The 15,876-nt window shown below is 50.1% G+C and overlaps 1 protein-coding gene across 1 annotated transcript in view; it reads left to right on the forward strand.

Annotated features, from left to right (window-relative positions):
• Positions 1–15,876, forward strand: part of DARS1 (aspartyl-tRNA synthetase 1) — a 985,274-nt gene that overhangs the window by 517,518 nt on the left and 451,880 nt on the right. The window contains exon 8 of the mRNA XM_069616538.1: positions 8,243–8,323. Coding sequence (XP_069472639.1) covers positions 8,243–8,323 — 81 coding nt within the window. The remainder of the gene's footprint in view (positions 1–8,242; positions 8,324–15,876) is intronic.

Genomic DNA, 15,876 nt, shown 5'->3' on the forward strand with positions numbered 1-15,876 from the left:
AGCAGAAGGACTGTCTTCTGTTAAATTCGAAACGGCCTTAAGAACACGCATGAATTCGCTATAGATAATCAAGGCGCTGACCTCTCAATTTCACAGAGACTACATCTCCCAGCATGCACCTGTAGCAACTAACACTCCACAGGATGGGACTTCAGATTAGAATCACATGTAATTAGCCCAGAGTAAGACTACAATTAATGGAACTCATACTGCAGCAGAAGGACTGGCTCCTTTTAAATTCAAAACAGCCTTAGAACACGCACGAACTCGCTGTAGACAATTTAGCCCTCACCATTAAAATATGGCTGACAGTTTTTCTAGCATGGAAACAGAGGTAGGACGGAGTACCAGCACCATAGCAACACTTTATATATAAATGACAGGGAAAGACCTCTGCCATTTTAGAAACCCGACGCGTGATGCAGTAAAACAGAACTTGTCAGGTAAGCCCTAGGGGGCGGTTAAGCCCACATAACAACGCACCAATTAACAAAGGGTCCGCGTTTGAAACTGCAGTCCGGATCCTCATCCGTAAAATTTCTATGGCACACAATGATAGAATACAGGTTAATGGAAACTAGCATGAGGATTGTTCAGATCTTACTGCTGGGCAGAAACGCATAGAACTATAGAACATTTTTAACGTAGCGAAATGGGAGTATGTTTAAACGCTTGGAGGCAAACTAACGGTAATGTCAGGATGCAACAAAACGGCAATGTATGAACACAGTGGTTTGACTCTGATGTCTCACCTTGGTTTTTCTAGAAAACGTTTAGAGTCTGATGGGACTCAGCAACCAAATACGTTATTTGTAGCGGACAGAACAGTCGATGGGTAAGCTAGATTTACCCATTTGGGATTTCCCCGATATATTAATCAATGCAACCTCGTGATCTAAATTAGTGACTTACAATATTTCTATCTCTTTTTCTTTTTTAGATTTTCAACTACCCTTTACTCCCACCTCCACACTCCTCCAAATGATTTTTCGATTCCTGATTGGTATGTGCTTAACATTTTTGTTTACAAATGGGTTCATGTATGTAATTTACGTTGTTTATGTGTCTAAATGGATGTTTTATTTACTATTTATTTTCTACTTTGGGGAAATCGCGAAACATATGAACTTAATATGATTTGTGCTCCGTCGTAAATGTAACGTTTGTCAAATTGACTTTTTGATTTTTTGTTTGTTGTTTTTTGTATTTGCCAAATCTCTAAATGTTATGTTATAAATAATCAGTGAATAGATATTGCCCTGATCTGAGGAAGGCACTAGGAGTGTGCCGAAACACGTGTTATCAAAAAAGGGCTATTAATAAACCTACTCTCACTATGACCAAGAGTCCAAGTTTTTGAAATACAATTGTGGCGCAGTAAAGAGATGTGTGCAGCCCTCGATATAGGAATAGAAAGAACCCTGCCATGCTGATGAGTCTTTGTGGCCAAACTGGTAAGTGATGGAAAGATGTATAAATGTAAATATAGGTGTATGGAGGGAACCACTAACACTATGAGATTCAGGGCTTTGAATTACGGAAAACTAGAGGGCTCCTCCTTGTCCTCATTAACGGTGGTACCAGCCTGCAATCACCTCGCACCACTTAAACCACTCGCAGTGACTCAAGGGGTGCTAGCACGGACCGAGGTCATAACAATGCATGCAAGCAGGAGAATCCCATAGGTCATAGAGCCAAAGTTGCACCCTTATGTGTGTGTTCTGTAGATCATAACTTACTGACCTGTTAGTAAAGGTGAAAGAAAATATTTTTTTACTGTCGCGGGCCACCATAAAGGTGGATGGCATTCAGTGGGGGTCCATCAGATAAAGCAGAAGTCGGCAGCAGCTCAAATATATTTGCATTGTTCAACACCAAAAAGCATGTCGCAGTGAAACTACTTGCAATGAACAACTAAAATAATCCAAACAAAAACCAATGCTTAAGGTGCGGAAATACGCTATGAATTCCAACACACTCCAGTAGCAGACATGGCACACGAACAATTGTGTGCAAGGGGACGGGGAAGCAGACTGTACCTGAAGTTGTTGATACCATCCAGTTCTCGTGGACGCTGGGGAACGGACACATGCGTGCACGGAAAGAAGAACCAGGGAAAAAGTTACTGTGTAACCCTCCTCCCCCGAACCACTGTGCTCCCAAAGAACCAACCCACTCCCCAACATCCCAGCCCCCCTCCCCCCACACCGGCAACCACAACATGCCAGTTGCCCTCCTGCACAACCTTCAACTATCAATAGCTTCTGCACAAGGTTACTTAAGTGACCACCCACCTTGGCTCTTTATCAACAGGTTTGCTACCCACTCGCCCCATCCTACATAACCAACATAATAAGCATCTTTGGCCGTTAACCCCATTTTCAGACTTCACAGGGTTCTCCCCCCCGTCTCCCCCATGGTGTTGTTCCCCCCTCCCCCCCCGCCCCTCTGGACAGTGACTCAAAAAAGATAGGTGCTGCTTCGTGGGTGTGGAAAAACAGTACACGTCCCCCATGCTCCAAGTTTGGAAGGGAAAAGGATAACATATTTCATGCCCCTCTCCCTTAGCCTTTTTTTCACATCAATAGATGTTCGCCTGCACTTTATCGGAAAAATCCAGAAAAAGTCTAATGGTAATGAACCCTTCTCCCTGGCTTTTCTCAATGTCATGTCTGTCCCGATAGTTCAATATACGTGCCATAATAGGTCTAGATGGATCTCCCGGTAGCGGCTTCCTTCCACTGGGTATCCAATGTGCTCTTTCTACTATGAAGACTCCTGAGAAGTCCTCAATGCCCAGCCCCTCACTCAGAATTGATTCAACGAGGGGTTCTATAGCTCGCTTATCCACTGTCTGGGGTACGCCCAAAATTCTCAAGTTATTTCTTCTAGACCTCGATTCTATGTCATCCTGTTTGTCCGCCAGTTCTTTTGGCTGCCTCTTGAGTTGCACAATTTCTCGCTTTGCTGTTGTAGATTCCTCCTCCACCGTTGGGACTCGTCATTTAACCTCATCCAGTCTCTCCACGTGTTTGTCCAAGCGCACCTGCATGTGGTCTACTTTACACGTGAGTGTCTCCATTTTCCCATCCATTGACTGTATACTGGCCTGTAGTTGGTTAAACAAAGTTTTGATGTCATTGAATGCGCCGCTGGGATCGAGGGGCAGAGACTGAGAATTCCCTTCTGGGGTGTCCCACCGCTTTCGGGTTCTTCATGGATGCAGGGGTATCAAAATGCAGCTTTGTTGTTTCCATGACTTATGCGACTTAGACATAATTCACCGGGACCCACCACGAATGGGGGGTTCACACCTCCACTATTTGAGGATCACTGTCAACAGTGCTGGCCCGTCTCACCCTTCAGTAGTACCAGCTGTCTGTGCTCTGCGCGCCAACCGTATGGTCACCCCACAGTGTCCAACTCTTCAATGGGCCACGGCTGCGTCGTACTACTCCATGCTGGTCATTGTTACCGCCTCCGCCCCTTCCATGGCAAAGGGGCATATGGCGCCGCACTCCCACTCTTGGACAAACCGGGCAGTCGCCCGAGTGGCTCCCTCTCCTGCCTCACCTTTGCCACACTGACCTGCTCACTTTGGGGGCATCTGAAGTTCTTCCAGATATGCTGGTGTACAGGTACCTCTTTTGTCGTGCGCCGTGTTGCCTGCCCTCAGTACTATACTGCTGGTATTGAATGGCAAACCTCTCACCTTGGCACCTGGTACACCCTGCTCATCCACGCCGCAGTGGTGGAGCCCCCTCTGCCCCCCCAACTCATCCACATATGTATTGCCCACCAGGTGCAAGGATGATCAGAGTACACACCTGGACTGACCTCTGTTATTGGCTAGCCATCCAGCAAGTCTGTGGCAATCCTCACCTCCGCAGCAGCATCCTTCTCTATTACCTTTCTGTTCATCTATGCACTATCTTCGAGGGATTGAACCCAGTTTCTACTAAAACATGGAAACGATTAGATTGTTTTGTAGTGGTGAATAAGTAGTTATATTTAATGGTTACCTAAAGAGACTGGTCATTAGCAGTTAACGCGCTCATAACAATGGAGTTTGGAAGAGATTGTCAGATAAACATAGCCTGACAATTGTTGTGTGAAAGAAATATGGAGCTCCAATTTCGGTTAGGCAATATTAGAAATCCTTCATTCAGACATCAACTGCACTGCAGGAGAGATGTCCTGAACCGACGGTTTCCTCGGGGAAATCGGGATAGTCTGTCTCATCCACTTTGTAACACTCTTTACATGTTTATCATCATATAGTGCTAAATAGAAATGGAAAGTTCTATGACCATGAGGCAGAGCAAAGTGAAGGCGTTACCTTTCAGTGGGTTTGTTGTACTTCATACTATTCATACTACTTTAGACATTACTACCTTAGACATTCAAAGTCATAGGACTTGTTAGTAGATACGTTTGCAGCTATGGTCGGGAGTATTTGGTTCATGTAACATAATTGTGCCTTTTAAGCAGCTAATTCCACCCAGCTAAAAAATGTTTTCTAATAGATCTGCTCCTTAAAGATTCTCATGTGAAAGTATTCCTGACTGATTATTGCTAGAATAGCAATTTAAACTAGCAGTAACTGTTTATATAGTCATCTTCTTCACTTTATCGTTTCCCTCATTACAGAGCATCAGCCAAAATGGTTTCAGGCCTACTGTTTATTGAAATGTCTGTGCTTTTTTACAACAGGCCTGTGCACATTGCTTGACACACAAATTCTGTTTCTACTGTGCACAATCTTCTTGGATCCAATAACACTGGTACACTGAAATGCCAACTTTTTGTCTGCTTACGGTTAGTTGAGGGCAGGGTGAAATTATTGTATACATGCTTCAGGGAAACACCATTGTGTCATTTCTGCAGTGCAAGGACATCCTCTGAATAAAAGAACGAGATTACTTGCAGTACTATCGGCTCAGTTGCTAAGTAGCAAGTTGATCTGTGAGGGCTGGTGTCACTCCACCTTTCTCCTACTTGAAAAATGAGTACTTTGACAAATCCAAAGGTTTCGTCCCTTTTCCCTGTGGGGTCCACCCGCTTTGAGGCTAGGGAGGTGAACCCGCTAAGGAGAACCCTCCCTAGGGGTTTGGGAAAGCGGGACTTCACTGGGAGTGACTCCCCTCAAGGGGACAAGGACTCCCATGCCCATGGGTAAGAACCTAGAACTAAAGCCCTATGTGCATTCATGGGAATCTGAGAAACTGATATTACATTCAGCGGTGGAACTCAAAATAATATTGAAAGTGCCTTATGGTGTTTGGCTCAAGACTATGATGGTTTCTGTGGGCTGGACAGCTGAACATAAACATGCCCCATTTTGGCAACGGAGCAAGAATAAAGGTGCAATCATCCTTGAATGGAGGGGAAGAAGCAATGTGCAAAAGCGAGCTTCCGGCGTGAGCACGTCACTGAGGGGTGGAGCCGTGCTGCACAGCAGAGCCGGCTGTGGCACGGAGAGAGACAAGAGGAGAGAGATGGTGCAGAGCTGTGCGAAGTCGGCAAGGCAGAGTAGAGCCGTCCTTACCTGGAGGCACGACCACTCAGAGGAGGTGGTGTGCCTGGGAAACAACGCTGAACCCAGAACACGAGGGAGGAACGAATCCTCTCCTCGTAATGAAGGAGCCAAGGAGCAGAAAAACACTGAGACAAGTGGAAGACAAAACTCACCTGTGTCAGGCGGGAACGCCAGAAGGCCACAGAATACGCCACGGCTAACAAGCAGACGCCACCTCACTGGAGCAAACCCTGCGACATAGAAGATACCTGGGTTGCTCGTAGTGGAGCGGAGGGATCAGAGAGTGAATGGGGAAGAAGGATTACCCTAACCCCATACCAGGGGAATAAAGGCACAGAGAAAGAACCTAGTAACAGTAAGGGTTATGGGAGCCCAAGAAACGTGAATATTGTATTCAGCCAAACTGCTCACAAAAACTGCCAACCACAAGAGGCCTATGGACAGCGGGGGTTACCAATACCCCTGGGAGAAATGTGAGACATTGGTACAGAGAGCCCCAAGGGAGGCAGAGGGGCCCAATAAGACAAGTGAAGAACAAAATCAATGGGAAAACAGAGATAACGAAAACTTATAATGAGTGGGGAGAAACCCACCCAAGTTTTGGGAGAGGGATTATGGAGGTATCCCTCCACCTACGACATCTTGGACATTTGATATTTTGAGGAATTTGAGACTTTCTTTTTTAAACTTGAGAGACTTTTGGAACTTTGACAAGATGGACAAGAATGGTTAAACCCGGGAGAATCATTTTCTACGGATAGGGATTGAGTCCAAAACCAGGAGGCATTCATGTAGGCCCTGAAAGAGATTGGGATTAATTTTTTCAAAGTGGTAGGGCCAGTTTGGAGGCTAGGTTTGGACAGAGGAACATGTTATTTCGACTATTGACGAGCAGCCTTAGTATAGTTTGTTAGGAAAGGAACTCCATTTTTAGCGATGGGGATAGAAAGGTGTTTTATTTTAGGTTAAATAAAACCCTTTGATAACTTTCTTCGGCCCGAGTCCTTCTGGCTTTCCTCTACCTGTGAACAGAACTTTATAAAGAGGCATGAGGTCACATCTGGCTAATAAAGCATCAATATCCACATTACACAAAGAGCAGCAGTACAAATGGTATTTTGCTTGCATCTGACCTTGCAATATTCAAAACACTGTGCAAGAGGGGAGACAGTGCCTGTGGTAGAGGCTGTGGGGATGCGGGAGTGTTCAGACATATCTTGTTTCATGTCCCACACTAGGAAAACACTGGGGGGAAATTCTTCGAGAACTGATCAGAGTGATAGGTTTGCACATTCCAAATTATATGGCAATATGCTTCCTGGACAAACTGATGAGAGGTAAATACCCCATTGCAAGCTGGTCTAGTAACTAGTCACTAAAGCATTGTTCGCTGTGGGGCATGCAGTTTCCGGATATTTGAAGGCAGCAATTATACTAGATTTATTTGGTATGCTGAAATGTGACCTATTGTAATGTGTCAAAGTTAATATACTTAATACAGGGGCATATAAAGTCCTCCTTTGGTACATGGAGAGGGTTTTTAGGCCATTTGTTGGCCTATACTAGGATAATACCTGCGTAACATGTCTTGGAGCTTTTTGCCTATGGGCCTGTGAGGTGGAGAGTTAGGATCCTTTCCCAGACGGAATTTTGTGTGTATTTTTTCTTTCTCCTTAGGTTTTACTTCAGGGCAAGGAAATTTTTGTTGGACATTGCCATGAAAATTCGAATTGATTTTTCTTTTATGGAAACTCGTCTTTACGATGCATTGTGTGTACGAGGAGGTGCATTCTGTTACTCGACTTGCTACCAATGATAATAAACCTATGTTGCACCAAAAGAGAGGTCTGCAAGACGTCCCTATGTGCTAGTCCTTTGGCTCTCTCCAAATGCATTTCTTGAGGATAATTATTAAACCAATGTTCAGTTTGTCTAAACGTGTTCTCTTGACCCCTATGTTGATCTTTTGGGGTCTGTACTCGCATTCCGTTATGATTGATGATCGATTTGAAAAGGTTGAGTAGAACAGAGCCAGACAATGAAGATAGATTAACTTTGGCACTTGTGCACAATAAATGTCGTCTTCTTGGTAATGTTCCCATCTTTATGGGAATGTAAGGGAATATAAGAGAAGGAAAACGTCACTCAGCATGTGGTCATGGGTATCCTTCGTTAATAGGATCCATAATATTGCTAGCGCATTTAAATGTTTGGGAAGTGAAGACAGAGGTTTTATATAATGATAAAGGGCTGGGAAAGGACTCGGAAGGACGTTCCCTACCTCACTGGCATGTGTGCCTTTTTTAAATTGACAAGCCTGTTATGATGCACAGATATTAAGACAAGTTATTATGTATTTAGCATCCAATAGTAAGAGAACCTGCACGTTGCTATGTTGAGTAAACCTGCTATGTTTACAGTAAACAAATATTATTGTTCTCATCTGTTGCATGACAATATGTCGTAACTTCTCCATTTTAAAATCTAGGCTTCACTTTGTTACATTCGGCGTTACATGCTGTTCTTCCCCTCTGTCAGTGTGTGTAAACAACCGCCTGTGGTACATCTCGTCCGCAGGATTGAACTTGACTTCAGCTAGAGGTTTCATGCAAATGTTTAATTTTGTGTTCCAAGAACGCTGTATTTGTAAAACTTTGATTGTACCCTAACTATTCTTACGCATATGTCCTGTTTCACTTTCAGATCTACGTCATCAGCCTGGCGGAGCCTCGCCTGCCCTTGCAGCTGGAAGATGCCGTTAGGCCTGAAACAGAAGGCGATGAGGTGCGGCCACTTGACCTAAATCCTATATACAGTTCTGCTTTCACTTGGGGAAAATTACCAAAGCTGAGGTGTCAAAAGATGTCTTTTTGGTTAGATGCAAAGCACAAGATTAACTATATTTAATGTCCTTGTTATCGTGTGTAATGTACCGTTACAATGCAAAGAAAGACAGAGGCACTCTACCACCTAAATACCTGCTGCTCTTCTTATGCGCTATTACATAACTTCTCCCTGGTCTCGCGTCCCATTTTGAACCTCCAAGCAACCAATACTAGCCACAGATGTTAGTCTCACACTGTACAGCACACCCCACTCGCATCTTCTGCCCGTTACCAGCCAGCCTTTGGAATGACACTGTGATTGCCCATGCAATGTTGCATAATACGGTCTACCGGGTGCCCAGTTGGATATGTTAACGCACTACCCTGTTGTCACTCCAGCACTACAAGGTTACTTTACAAATGTCACATTCTCCAGCATGGGGTCTGGCATGGATTCACATGCTCATGAATATTCCCCGTCATCAGGCTGGGAATCCTCGGTAAAGAAAAAACCAGTATCAGTTTCGTTTCTGATCTGTCTTTCGTAGTAATAACCAATCACTGGTCTCTGCGTCATACTGACCACAGCCAATGACTGCCCTCTACCTAAGCACCGCCTCTGGCAGCCATCTTCAGATTTTTACCGCACGTTCATGTGTTGGGATCCTCGTGCTATTGCTCTCTAGCGTTAGTGCTATTTTTTCACGTTTTTTCTTCGGTCAAAAGAGCCTCGAGCTCCACCGACTCTTCATCCGATCAACGGGGACCCGTGTTGGATTCGTCTGCGCCCCTCAAGGGTGAAGATTTCATCGAGCTATGCTTTTGGAGGACTCCAGAAGTTTCTCAGGCCCGGACATGGCCCAGGAGAAGGGAAGCTCGACGCCCGGAAAGCTGTTCAGGATCTGCCCTGGATGCCAGCTCCAGAACGTCTTTAAGGAGGACAAACACTCCTTTTGTCTCTACTGCTTACATGAGGACAAGACGCACGTGGAGAAGGACTGTGCGTTTTGCGGCAACATGTCGGAGCGGACCATGAAGGACCGCCATCAACGTCTCGCCAACTGGCTGGAAGAGAAGAGCCCGTCCGGCGAGAAGAAGAGGAAGAAATCCGAGCGGTCTTCTAAGACCTTTGAGGACGCCCCGGCGACGGGGGTCCAACATAAGGCCAAGCACCGCGAGTCCGCTGGCACCGGGAGCGCCGAACGGTCGTGCTCTACGGGCGCCAGGCTGGGCGCACCCTCCTCGGCACCATCAACCACGAGCCAACGCTCTGGATCGGGTAAGAGGAAGGCCGAGCACCCGGCGAGGCTCCTGGAGAGGCCCCGGTCGAGCTCGAAGGCGGAGGGGGAGCGAGGCAGTGTCCCCCCCCTCAAGGATAAGGCGGTGAGCGCACCTAAGGTGGTGAAGGCCTTAATCCATCCGGCCAAGCCCTCTATCGAAGCTGTCGCGGCGGCCCTGGCTCAGCCTGTGGAGGCTACACCAGTGGTGGCGACCTCGGGGCTCAGAGTCTCCCTGCCACCTCGGAGGGAGTCCTCTTTTGTGCCCATCGATAGGACCCCCGTGAAATCCCCCGTGGGGAAGAAAAAGGGGGGGCAGGGCGTCGTCGTAGATTCGGCCTCAACCTCGGAGGAGGAGCTGGTCGAGGTCTTAAGCCACGGCCTCGGCGTGGAAGAAGACCGGCCCGTCGGGATGGATCGCGACGCAGGTGACGACGATATCGTCGAGGGTACCGACGGGCCCCTGATCGCCCGCCGGATTCCCCTCTGCCAGCGCCGCGAGATAGCTCGGCGGCCATTTTGTTGGCTATACAGTCCTTATGCTCAGAGATAAGGACGAGACTACCGTTGCCGACGGAACCTCTCCCGTCGGGGGACCCAGAACCGGGACCTTCTGGGGTTCCCCCTACCAAGAAAAGAAGGATCCACCCTCCTCCTCCTTTTCAGCCGTCGCGCCCCTTCCAGCCCTCCTCCCCGTCCACCCGAGGGGATGATACTGGGACTGACACGGCAGCGATGGGTACAGACGACGAGGTATACGACGAGGATGTACCGTCGTCGCCTCCCACCAGGGCTTCTCCGCCCGACGAGATTGGATCGTTCCACTCCATGATCGCCAGGGCATCCGAGCTTTTCCAACTCTGCCCTGAGGAGAAGAAGGAAGGTTTCCTTTATCAGCGGCGCGAGGCCAAGAGGAAGACGGTCCTCGCAGTGCCTCTATTGGACAACATTTGGGATGAGGGCCTCACCCTCCTCAAGAACCCTTCCACGACGCCAGCTAGAAGAGACCGGTACGAGAAAAAGTACCGGGTCCCGGACACGGCCCCCCTGTGCCTCCGGGCGCAGCCTACCCCGGACTCCGTCGTCTCCGCGGCGGCCAGGAAGAAAGCGGGGGGGGGGTGCGGCCTCCACATCGACTTCCCCACCGGACGGCGAGGGAAACAAATTGGACGCTATGGGACGCAGGGTCATCTCGTCTGCAGCGACGACGATTAAAGCTGCCAACGCCTTGGCTATCGTGGCCCGATACGACAGGGAGCTCTGGTACAAACTGGCTCCCCTGCTGGACTTCTTGCCAGACGACAAGAGGGCAGAGGCCCTGGAGATCCTGCAGGAAGGTGAGGTGGCTTCGGACCACGCCATTACCGTTGCGACGGACATCGCCGACACTGGATTCCGCCAGTTGGGCAACGGCGTTTGCCTTAGGCGGCGTGGATGGCTCAAGGCTACGGACTTCCGTCAAGACGTTCAGACCAGAGTCCTGGACATGCCCTTCGATGGGAACAACCTGTTTGGGAAAACAGTGGACGATTCTCTTCAGGCCATTAAAGCGGACACCGAGACGGCCCAGGCCCTTGGAGTTCTGCAACAACGACGGACGCCCTTTCGGAGTAGCGGAGGCAAGGGCGCCTCCAAAGGTTCCGGCGGCGGTCTCTCCTCCTACCGTCAAGCGGCCCGCTCGTCGTCTCAGGAGGCCTACAGAGGACGAGGCAAGTCTGGCGGACCCCGCCGTCGTCGCCAAGGACAAGGCGGCAAAGCCTCGTCGAAGCAGGATTGAACCGGCCGTGGGGTCGGGCCCCCACCGAAGCACCCCGGTGGGAGGTCGGCTGGCGAGCTTCGTCAGCGTGTGGGAGTCCATCTCCACCGACCGTTGGGTGCTGGACGCCTTGGCCCGGGGCCACGCGCTCGAGTTTCAAAGAAAGTGTCCGCGCGTCCCCCCCGTGGCCAGGAAAGAACTTCACGTCCCTCAACTTCTCCTGGAGGTAAAGGCGATGCTCAGGAAGGGCGCCATCGAACTCGTCCCAAAGAGGCTTCGGGGCTCCGGAGTTTACTCGAGATACTTCCTCGTGAAGAAGATTCAGCTGGAGGAAGGAGACTTCCTGTCGTCGTTGGATTTGGAGGATGCCTACTTCCATATTCCCATCCTGAAGGGGCACCGAAAATTCCTCAGGTTTGGCGTCATTACCAGTTCAAAGCCCTCCCCTTCGGACTACGGTCGGCACCCAGGGTGTTCACCAAGTGCCTCGCACCGGTGGCGGCGCAGCTGCGCCGCGAAGGGATCCACGTCTACCCCTACCTGGACGACTGGCTCATCCGAGCCAAGACAAGGGAGCTCGCCGTGGTTCACACGGCAAGGACCGTCCAACTTCTCACGGACCTGGGATTCTCCGTGAACTACGCCAAATCCCACCTGGTACCCGCGCAAGACGCTCTGTTCCTGGGAGCGAGGCTCAACACAGTGTCCCTTCTGGCCTCCCCGTCGGAGGAGAGGACCAGGACCATCCTGGGCAAGGTGCAGCGGATGTTGGTGGCCGACGCGGCCAAGGTGAGGTCCATCAAGTCCCTCCTCGGAATGATGTCTTCCTGCATCTACCTCATTCCCATGTGCAGGCTCCGGATGCGCCCGTTGCAGGAGTTCCTGGACGCGCGCTGGATCCAAACGATGGGCAGCTTCGAGGAAAGATTCACACTGGACGAGAGTTTCCGACGAGCGATCCGGTGGTGGGGCACCCGCGCGCATCTGACGGCGGGCATGGACTTCCAGACCCCAGCCCACCAGGAGACAGTGACCACGGATGCCTCCCTGGAAGGGTGGGGAGCGCACACCGAAAATCTGCACGCAAGAGGCCTTTGGCTCCCGACTGAGAAATCCTTACATATCAACGTCCTGGAGCTCCGTGCAGTGTTTTGGGCCCTCAGGTCCTTCCTTCCGTCCCTCAAGGGCAAGGTGGTGAGGATCTTCACCGACAACATCACCACCATGTTTTACATCAGGAAACAGGGCGGAACCAGGTCCCCAGCACTGTCCAAGGAGGCGCAGGACCTGTGGCATTGGGCAGTCGCCCAAGGGATGTTTCTGGTGCCGTTTCATCTGGCAGGGATAAAAAACACCATCGCCGACTCACTCAGCAGGGAGCTGCGCTCGTGCCACGAGTGGGAACTATGGCAGGATCTAGTGGATCGCCTCTTCCGAAGGTGGGGCACACCCCAGATCGACCTGTTCGCGACGGCGACGAACTCCAAGTGCCGGAGGTTCGCCAGCAGGTTTCCCCAGGCGAGGAGCATGGGCGATGCTTTCTCGTTTCCCTGGGAGGGCTTGTTCCTCTACGCGTTCCCTCCTTTGCCACTGCTAATCCGGCTCGTCAACCAGCTCAAGAGGTCACGGTGCAGGATGATCCTCGTCGCACCTGCGTGGCCGAGGCAGATATGGTTCCCGGACCTTCTGGACTTGTCAGCGTCCCCGCCAATCAAACTGCCGGTGGACGCGGATCTGCTCTCCAGGGAAGGAGGCGCCATCCTCCACCACGACCCGAAATCGCTGAACTTGCAGGCCTGGCTCCTGCAGCGCTAGAGTTTGGAGGATACGACATACCGGCCGACTGCAGAGAGGTTCTTGCAAAGGCCAGGGCGTCCTCGACTCTTAAATGCTACGGACACAAATGGAAGAGGTTCTCTGTCTGGTGCCACGCACAGAAGATTAACCCTCTACGGATTACGGCTCCCCAAGTACTGCCGTACCTGCTGACGCTGGCCAAAGCTGGACTGGCACACGCGTCCATCAAGATTCATCTTGCTGCGATCTCCCGATACACCAGAACCACGGGGCGGACGTCCTTGTGGTCTCATCGTCTGGTGAAAGAGTTCATGAAGGGACTGTTCAGAACGTTCCCGCCGGTGAAGGCTCTGGCCCCGGCGTGGGAGCTCAACGTGGTGCTGACCAAGCTCATGGGACCTCCGTTCAAGCCTCTGCACTCGGCTCCGTTGAAGTTTCTGTCGTGGAAAACAGCGTTTCTTGTGGCCATCACCTCCGCACGACGGGTGGGAGAGATCCAGGCCCTTTCCTGCAAGGCCCCGTACTTGACTTTTCACGACACGAGGGTAGTGCTCAGGACGCACCCCTCCTTCATGCCCAAGGTACCGTCGGACTTCCACCTCAACGAACCCTTGGTGTTGCCTGTATTCTTCCCGTCGCCTTCGTCGCCGGCTGAGAGAACTTTGCACTCGCTGGATGTGGCTAGAGCGCTGAAGTTCTACGTGGACCGCACGAAGTGTTTTCGGAAGACGTCACAACTCTTTTTGAACTTTGGACCTGTCAATCAGGGGAAGGCTCTCTCGAAGGCTTCCATTTCCAGATGGCTCTCCGGCTGTATCATGTACTGTCATCGGTTGGCAAACCGACCGCTGCCTGGCCGTCCGAGAGCCCATTCCACCAGAGCGATCGCAGCTACCACGGCGTTCCTTTCTGGTGTGCCCCTGCTGGACATATGCAGGGCTGCTACGTGGAGGTCGACGCACACCTTCACGAAGTTCTACTGCGTCGATCGGGATTCCAGGGAGGAGTCCAGGGTCGGCCAAGCAGTGCTGCGCAACCTGTTCGCCTGAGGTGAGCCTGGTGGGGAGGTAAGATGCTTAATGTTGAGTTTGATGCAATGCTTAATGTTGAGCCTTTGCCACCTCCCGTGGTTGTGCATGTGTGTACTGCTATGTATTCTTTATTCATGAGCATGTGAATCCATGCCAGACCCCATGCTGGAGAAGGAACAAGTTACTTACCTGTAACTGTTGTTCTCCAGCATGGGTCTGGCATGGATTCACATGCGAACCCTCTCGCCTACCCCTCTGCGGCTCTTCACTTGGTCATACTGCCACTTCACGTGCTTCCAAATCTGAAGATGGCTGCCAGAGGCGGTGCTTAGGTAGAGGGCAGTCATTGGCTGTGGTCAGTATGACGCAGAGACCAGTGATTGGTTATTACTACGAAAGACAGATCAGAAACGAAACTGATACTGGTTTTTTCTTTACCGAGGATTCCCAGCCTGACGACGGGGAATATTCATGAGCATGTGAATCCATGCCAGACCCATGCTGGAGAACAACAGTTACAGGTAAGTAGCTTGTTCCTTACCTATCATAATGCTATAAAGTAAAAATGCAGCCTGGCTTTTGTCTCTCCTTAACTACCTTCCTTTGCCATCGTTCTACCCCATTTCCCCAATTTGCTGGTTCGTTCTACTGGCATCCTATCCAAGCAGACCTGAATCCTCTTCATTAATCTGGTATTCGTTTGAACATTAGGTTCGCCGATGTACCCCTTTTTGCACATTTGGGGTGCACCTTGTTGCCACCTTTAACACAAGGAGCACCTGAATCTTTGGAAGGCGGACAGTATGCACATGTTACCAGAGGAGACTAGCACTAGCTTCAGAGGGGGTCCATCCATCCTGTAATGAGCTACTATGACGCCAAACATTTAGATAACTTGAATTTAAGAAGTATCCTCCAGGTAGCCTACCCAGATAGTCACCTACTGGTAGAGTGTTCAGAGGTTGACATCACTCTGGATCCTCGGTACCCAAAACTCAGTGCACACCCTTTGATTTTACTGAGGCTCTCTTACCCATATTTGAAGTACACCCTGTTGGTATGATAATTGCTGCCACCAGTTGAAGGGCCTAACAAAAGAGCAGGGCGGTTCCATGGAGCCTTTGTTAGTTAATCAGGCTGACCATGACAGGGAGAAGGTTGGTCCTCCCCCTTCCTCTGATGACATTGTGCCCTCCTTGGCTGTCACGTTCCAACTAAATATGACTGACTGCCCTGTAAGTGCCTGTTGGCCTGGGACGCTGCCCGAATGCCGGTGGGCTTCTGTTGGATTTTTTACAGCTGATCTGCTGATAGTCTTGCTGCTTGATATTTAATCAAATTGTGCAATACTGCTGCGCTAAGACGCGCCACCTGAGCTCACCCAAGTGATCTAAACACGGGGCCGCCCCACCGCATGCGCGCCACTGCCTGCGCGCCACCCAGAGTGTCCTGCGAGTGCCTGTTGGTCTAGGACGCTGCACGAACGCTGGTGCTTATCTGTTTGATAGCCTTGCTGCTTGATATTTAGTATGTGGACCTGCTCAATACCGTACTTCGTAGTGATTCTATCCTAAGAGGACAGTTATTGACTGTTTTTCATTTACATCTTTTGTAGATCACATTGTGCAATACTGCGGTTCTAAGCCACGCC

The sequence above is a fragment of the Ambystoma mexicanum genome, chromosome 9 (genome assembly GCF_040938575.1).
Source record: "Ambystoma mexicanum isolate Mex_15411 chromosome 9, UKY_AmexF1_1, whole genome shotgun sequence".
NCBI classification, from domain to species: Eukaryota; Metazoa; Chordata; class Amphibia; order Caudata; family Ambystomatidae; genus Ambystoma; species Ambystoma mexicanum.